This window comes from Peromyscus leucopus, chromosome 7, assembly GCF_004664715.2.
Source record: "Peromyscus leucopus breed LL Stock chromosome 7, UCI_PerLeu_2.1, whole genome shotgun sequence".
NCBI lineage: Eukaryota > Metazoa > Chordata > Mammalia > Rodentia > Cricetidae > Peromyscus > Peromyscus leucopus.
In genome coordinates this window covers 33,505,999-33,513,644 of record NC_051069.1, presented here as the reverse complement: position 1 = coordinate 33,513,644, position 7,646 = coordinate 33,505,999, and the positions used below count along the sequence as shown (strand labels likewise).

The 7,646-nt window shown below is 40.1% G+C and overlaps 2 protein-coding genes across 2 annotated transcripts; both read right to left on the bottom strand.

Annotated features, from left to right (window-relative positions):
- Positions 1-222: 222 nt before the first annotated feature.
- On the bottom strand, positions 223-1,155 carry LOC114691271 (olfactory receptor 958-like). The gene has a single exon (XM_028866533.1). It carries the CDS (start codon positions 1,153-1,155, stop codon positions 223-225), a length of 933 nt encoding a protein of 310 aa, XP_028722366.1.
- A 4,976-nt stretch (positions 1,156-6,131) lies between these two features.
- LOC114691272 (putative olfactory receptor 10D4) lies at positions 6,132-7,100 on the bottom strand. The gene has a single exon (XM_028866534.1). The coding sequence runs from the start codon at positions 7,068-7,070 to the stop codon at positions 6,132-6,134; it is 939 nt and encodes a 312-aa protein (XP_028722367.1). The 5' UTR covers positions 7,071-7,100.
- Between the last annotated feature and the right edge of the window lie 546 nt (positions 7,101-7,646).

The window sequence follows — 7,646 nt, the reverse complement described above, 5'->3', positions numbered from 1 at the left end:
GTTGAAGGACAGCAGGAAGCTTTAGAGGGAGGAGCGGGAAAGGATAAATTGTAATTGTATTACAATCTCAAAATTTTTAAAAATACAAATATAGGCTTCACAGAAACTAATATCTACTCAATATCAAGTATGCCACAAATGCCTTTAAAAACCATACAAAATTAGAGCAACTTCTTTCAGCTAACAGAGATGAAAGTGTAAAGAGAGATTGTGACCTAAAACTTATTCCCCAGGAGTGTGCATTCCTTGTGTCAACACCCTTCTCAAAGCCACCTTGACCTCCTTGTTTCTCAAGGAGTATATCAAAGGATTAAGGGAAGGGGTAACAATATTATTCAACACTTGAACCACTGAATCCAGCCAAGGACTGGAGGCAGGTCTCAGGTAAATGAGGACCACGGGGCCATAAAAGAGCAGGATGGATGTGAAGTGGGCACTGCAGGTGGAGAAGGCTCTGCGCCTGCCTTCTGAAGAACGGATCTTCAAGATGGAGATAACTATGTGAGAGTATGAGGTGAGAATGAGGAGGAAGCATACCAGTGCAACCAGACCTACATTGATGAAACTCACAGTCTGTGCCACATACGTGTCTCCACAAGCCAGGGGCAGCATCACAGGGATGTCACAGAAAAAGTTGTCCACTTCATTGGGTCCACAGTAGGGTAACTTGAAGATTAGAAATGTGAGAACAGATGCATGCAGACAGCTCCCCATCCAGGTGGCCACCGCCATAGAGGCACACACCCATGAGCTCATGATGACTGTGTACCGCAAAGGGTGACAGATGGCCGCAAAGCGGTCATAGGCCATCACAGTGTACAGAAAGCATTCAGCACAGCCCAGGAAATGGTAGAAGAAGAGCTGGGAAGCACAACCCTGGTAAGAGATGGTGTGGCTGTGTCCAGTGAGGTAGAGCATCATCTTTGGGGAACTCACTGAAGGGAAAAATATATCAAGCACTGACAGATTTCCCAAGAAGAAGTACATGGGTGTGTGAAGGTTGGAAGAGGTGAGGATGGCCAGGAGAATGAGAAGGTTTCCTGGAAGAGTGAGCAGATAGAAGGCTAGAAGGAGGACAAAGAGCACCTTTTCCAGCCCCGCTGTATGTGGGAGTCCCATCAGGAAGAATTCAGTTATTGAAGTGCAGTTCCTCATTTTCAAGTTTACTTACTCCTGGAAGATGAAAGGATGGACCTACTTAGTTGAACTTCCCCATGAAATTAAAGCCTTTGCAGAACTCACTGGAAACCTTTGTATTGGAAAGAACTTTCAAAATGAGGTTTCATCTAATTCTGTCACTAATTAATATTTGATAGTGAATTAACCATTTATTTATTTTTTAGCTCTTTTCTAAAACTTAAAGAGGTGAACTTGAATTTAGAATTTAACATCAAGTAGACAGTATAGAGTAGTGGTTTTCAACCTTCCTAATGCTGTGACCCTTTATTACAGTTCATCATATTGTGATGACCCCCAACCATAAAATTGTATTCTTTGCTACTTCATAGCTGTAATTTTCATACTGTTATGAATCTTAATGTAAGTATCTTATATGCAGAATATCTGAAATGCAACCCCCGTGGAAGAGTTGCTTAACTCTTTTCAGGTTGAGAACCACTGGTATAGAGCACCATTCACAGTTCCATACATCTACATTCAAATGCCACATCAACTCCTTACTCTTTATCCAGACAGTTTTGTCAGATATCTCCAAATTTAATTTTATTCTCTGTGAGGGACACTAGTAACTTAAGTAGGAACATCAGGCATAAAGTCTTAATTACATAAAATATCTATGCAATTTTGTTCAGACACATCTTATTTTTTTAATAATTCAAAGTTCTAATATTCTGAATAATGGGCTTTCAGCCTACACCATGATCACACAGTGACCAGGACCTGTTTAAGTGTTCTGTTGAGGTGAGTGATTCATAAAACCTCTTTCTTTTCTTCAGAGTCAGTACAACTGAACACTGAAATCTACCTGGTGGGCTTATAAGAGAACAGAAAACCAAACGTAGTGCTCAATATAAGGAAAAACCGTTTAAGGTTGCTAGTGTTATGAACTGTTTCAATACAGAGTTTATGTCCTCAAAAGTCATGATCCAAGCTGTGATTGTGAGCTATCCACATGAGTGTTTATAAGGTGCATGGTCATCGTTCATATCATAAGTAGTACATAAAGTGACATGAATATCCAAACTCAAGTAACACTAAGCAAGCGCAGGCTTTTACTCCTTCAAGGAGACATACCCCTCAGAAGAGAGAATGCTAAGAGAAGAACGCATTCCAGAAAACAGGCACTTACACACTGAAGCAGATTACGGTAGAATGGGGCTAAAACCCAGGCCCACATCCACCCTCTGTTGTTGGAAGGGACGAAACAGAACAGCCTGGTTATGAAGCTAGGGGTGGGGATCTTCTTAGCCTAGGACCCAGCTGATGAGGCTTAGAATCTGTGATCGAGCAGGACTCATGCCCTGAGTGAAAGAGCAGCAGCTAGCCAGCCCCTGAGGAGAGATAGATGTTGTTTCCTTTGGGTCTCCTTTGGGACTCTCTTCCGCTGTGGCCATGCCTGGAAAGTGGAGAACAGAGGGATCAATTAGCTATGAAGATCTCTGCTTTTGTTCCTCCACTCCTTCTCATCTCTGCTTTGCTTCCTGTGCTCCCTCGAGTAGGATGTACTCACCTAGTGGTTTTCAAGCCAGCTATTCATGTAAAGCTCCTTTATTGTAAATCCCGAGATTTCCCTGGAGGAGTCCATCCCTTGGGCTCAAATGTTTGCAATTACTCAGTTCTTTGGGGATCCAGATTACAGAAAAGTGGAAAACACCTAAAATTGTACTGATTTCAAAAAGAAACACACACACACACACACACACACACACACACACACACACACACACACACACACCCCATTGCATAACATTTTGTTGTGGTTTCAATGAGAAATATCCACATGGACTCATACAATTGCATAGGGGGTCCCCAGTTTTTGGTGTTTTGTGGTGAGATCATGGAATCTTCAGGAAGTGTAAACAATCTGGAAAAAGCACTTCACTGGGAGAGGACTTTGGGGTTTTATAGCCTTAATCTATTTCCTGTTCTCTCTCTGCTGCTTTCTGTGTGGGAATGAAATGTGATCAGCCCACTTTCTGCTCTTCTACCATGCATCCCCAGCCATTATGGACTCTATCTCTTTGGAACTGTAAGCCACAATAAAGCCTTTTCATCCTTAATTTACTTTTTACCAGAGTATTTTATCATCATATCAGAAAAGTGACTAGTACACTGTATTCTACAAACATTTTATATAATATCCCATTATTATTTCTTTAAATGCTTGAATTCACATCTTATTTCTTACCTGAAAACCTTTTATTTGCCCTTAAGACAACTTTGAATGTTTATTTGGGTGTATTTTAATCATTTTAATTGACTTTACAGATACTTTGATCAAACTATGAAATAGCTGTATAACTGTTATGGGGGTAATAAGCTGCCTTCTGATTGGATGTGAGCACTACTTTACAAGATGGAATTTGTGCCTCGTACTTAAACCTAGTCAAAGCTCATGGTTGGTGAGAACATAAGCCCTAAGTGGAAACCTACTGTTGTTCTTTGCCAACATGGTTAGACTGCCTTCTAAATATTTATGTTGCTGTCCTCAGAGTTCTACTACTTTCAGCCTTGGTCATAGAAGCTTCTGTTTGCAGGAGACAGTGATTAATGAAAAAAATGCATTACTGGTCAAAGCACTGAGAATAATTGATTATGAATATTCCAACATAGAAGGGACATCATTATCAATCTCCCCCAATTCCTCAGGTTCAGGAAACTGATGGAACAAGAGGCAGAATGAATGTGACAGCCAGTGGATGTCAAAGCATACTAAAATTCTGTATTCTGAACATTACATGGATGTTAGGTACATGAACTCACAGCAGCTTGATTACCTACATAAGACCTGCACGAAATAAAACACTTAAAACTCTAGCACGAATGGGAAATAGGTTCCCAAGACCCCATAACTAGCTAAGAAGCTATTGAGGGTAATTGGGGGCTACTACCGAAGGAGATACATGGTTCGCATCTCATTTTCAGTATATGCAAAGTGGTTAGAAGAGCAGATATAGAAGAACATATAAATGGCTCTCATATGCGTGTGTATTACTCTAGGTGTTTCTGTGGTAAATCATGATAATACAACTAGATATTCTAAACATAAAATTAATAGATTAAATGTTAAAAGAATAAATTCTGAAAAATTACAAAAATAAGTAGTAGATTTTGTTCATGTCTTAATGTCTATTAATTATAGTTCTATTACATTTAAGGAGTGATGAGTGGTTATAAAAAATAGGAACTTCTGGCTCTATCATATTCTTTACACTGCAATTTTTAAAAATTTGTTCTCCCAGTTTACAGAAATGGATTGATGATTATCTCCTTTTATGACACATAAGGAAAGAATCCCAGCAGAAGCTGTCATTGATAGCCAAAGGACAAAATCGTCAATGCAAACATTTTGTAAGGAGGAGAAAGACACAGTGAAGGAATTTACCAACATGGTGTTGTCAGGGAAAAAAATCCAGAGTGGAGTAGCATTGGCTCAGAGCACTGAGACTGGATTCCAGTGGCCTTTTAATTAGGGTAATAGGCAATACCTTTAAAACAGGGTAATAGACAGACACCTGGGGTTTTCAACTGAACCTTTTGTACAGACTTCTCCAGACACATACTGGCCTTGGAGGTTGAACAGGTCTCTGAATTTTGGTCTGAAATTAATTAGCTGTTGTAACTGTGTGTGAAGTCATCCAGCAAGAATGACATGAGCAACATCCCACACTACCATCTTTCAGATCAACTGCTCTGTAAATTGTTTCTTACATAGTTGTCATTTTTGTTGTTTCCTTTCACAAGTGTTATAATTTTTTAAATCACCTTTGAATGGTTAAAATACTGTGGCATTGATTCAAATATTTCAAGAAAAGGAAGCAGATAGACATGGATGCCAAGACTGCTTAATCAATAAACTTCTTTTAATTTTACAAATCCCAAGAAGATTGATGGTCTTTAGACAACCATAGGACTTGCTAACTTCTTCAGTTAAAGGTGAAATAATATTTAACTTTCTGGAAAACAATGTGCCCATCTAAAGAATTGAAGGGAATGGCATAGGGTGGAAAACTGATGTTACCCATGAATTTTCCAGTAGCAAAAACATGAAACGTACAGACCTAGGATGGCAAAACCACACTATTCTGTGGCCCTTGAACATGGTCCCACTGCTGCTGTTTTGCATGGGTGCACTGTCCCACCTGAGGTCCTTGAAGTGGTCTTTGGGAAAATGAGCCCTATCCACCTTCTCAGGGTCTGGCTTCTGAATTAGATTGATTTCTTTAACACCAACATTTGTGCCTTGATACTAGCTTTTGAGTGAGGACTAGTCATACCAGGATCATCTATCAATTACCCAGGCTTCCTGGGAGTGCCTGAGTACTTTATTATGCATATTTTAATTTTTATAATACCAATCACAATTCATAACAAGCAAATCAACACCTTGGACTTTACACAATAAGACAGCATCCTTTCAGAAAATAGAGACCATTTTTCAATATATTTGAACTTGGCGTCTCCTATACATGGATTCTTTTTTGTTCTAAATTTAGAGATTTTCATCAGAATTGACAGGATAAAGATACATTTACTAACTTCAATCCTAGTTTCAAATTCCATATCTTATTAATGGTGATTAGCTTAAATAAGTGACCAAAGTGACACTTAGAAGAATACAGAAAGATAATATTTAAAGGAGTGATGAGGGGAAAATGGAGGGAGCATAAGATACTTCATGGCTTCTAGAAAGGGACAGCTTCATAAATAACAATCAAAACTGAATTCTGAACATAAATGTTGCAGAACAGACAGATTCATTGTTTTGGCAAATTACAATTAAAAACACTGGATTCATCTGAAAAGTCTTCTCTACAGGGTTAAACCCACATATAAGTCCTGCCTTGTGAGGATGCCCAAAAACTGGATATAGTAGCTTTGATCATCTCACTAATTTGGCATCAGTACTGATAAAGAGAAATCCCAAAACAACATCAAAGAAATGGTTGCTTCTATTCCTTGTACCCCAACGGTTGCATGGCTTGGCTTACCACCTTTCTCAGGGCTAATTTCACTTCCTTGTTTCTCAAAGAATAAATCAGAGGATTCAAGGAAGGGGTGACAACATTGTTAAACACTTGGACAACAGAATCCAGCCAGGGACTAGAAGCAGGTCTGAGATAAACAAGAATCACAGGACCGTAGAACAATAGAATGGATGTGAAGTGGGCACTGCAGGTAGAGAAGGCTCTGCGCCTGCCTTCCGAGGAACTGATTTTCAGTATGGAGATAACAATACGAGTGTAAGACGTGAGAACAAGGAGAAAACACGTGAGGGCAACAACGCCAACATTGGTAAAACTCACAGTCTGTGCTAGAGAGGTGTCTGCACATGCCAGCGACAACACCACAGGGATGTCACAGAAGAAACTGTCCACCTCATTGGGGCCACAGTAGGGTAACTTAAAGATAAGAAATGTGAGGATGCTCCCATGTACAAAGCCCCCCAGCCAAGTGCCCACTGTAAAGCAGGTACACAGCCTGTGGTTCATGATGACTGTGTATCTCATAGGGTAACAAATAGCCACAAAGCGATCATAAGCCATCACTGTATACAGGAAACACTCAGTACACCCCAGGGTATGATAGAAAAAAATCTGTGAGGCACAGCCCTGGTATGAGATGGTGCGGCTCTGCCCCACTAGGCAGTCCAGCATCTTAGGAGAATTCACAGAAGGGAAGAGTATGTCAAACACTGCCAGGTTCCCCAAGAAGAAATACATGGGGGTGTGGAGGTTGGGGGAAGCCAGGATGGTGAGGAAGATCAGCAGGTTCCCCAGCAAGGCGAAGACATAGAAGACCAAGAACAGGACAAAGAGCATGTTCTCTAGTCCTTCGCTGTTAGAGATTCCCAGCAGGATGAACTCTGTCACAGAGGTGTAGTTCCTCATGTCCACAACAAAAGCAGCCCTGGAGAAGTAAAGCAACATTGTCCATGAGTAACTGAGAACAGCTCCCTGACAGAGGGATTCCTATCAAAGGCAGTGGCTGAAATCAGAATAAAGAATTACAAAGCTCCTATTTGAACTAATTCTTATTCAAACTGTGTAATTGGATTAAAATCCCAGCAAAGCTATAGATAGGAAGTAGAAAGTGTGTTCTAGCTATTTAGACATTGGACTCTGGACCTTAGCAATCAATGCAACTTCACACATTCATCTTCTATCAGTCTACCCAAATTATAAAGATAAATGGAAGCCCCATGCCCAAATACACAGAGAAATAGAAAAGTGGTTCCTGACCACTACCTTCCTCCACCAATGTGTACCTCTGGGTCCTGAGCAACATCATGGCTCACCTACTCTAAGGAAAACAGATATTTTCTGCCTCTTATAATTGTAAAGACTAACTGAGAAAGAAACTACCATACTGTTATTTTTGTTGGTTCTTCAGTAGCAAATAGTAATGAAGTCAGTTTAACAAGTTACCCTCTAGCAAATAACCCTGAGGTAAGAATGATCATAAAT

Coding starts and splice junctions, on each gene's coding strand:
- LOC114691271 (XM_028866533.1), bottom strand. CDS start 1,155: ATGAGGAACTGCACTTCAATAACTGAATTCTTCCTGATGGGACTCCCA.
- LOC114691272 (XM_028866534.1), bottom strand. CDS start 7,070: ATGAGGAACTACACCTCTGTGACAGAGTTCATCCTGCTGGGAATCTCT.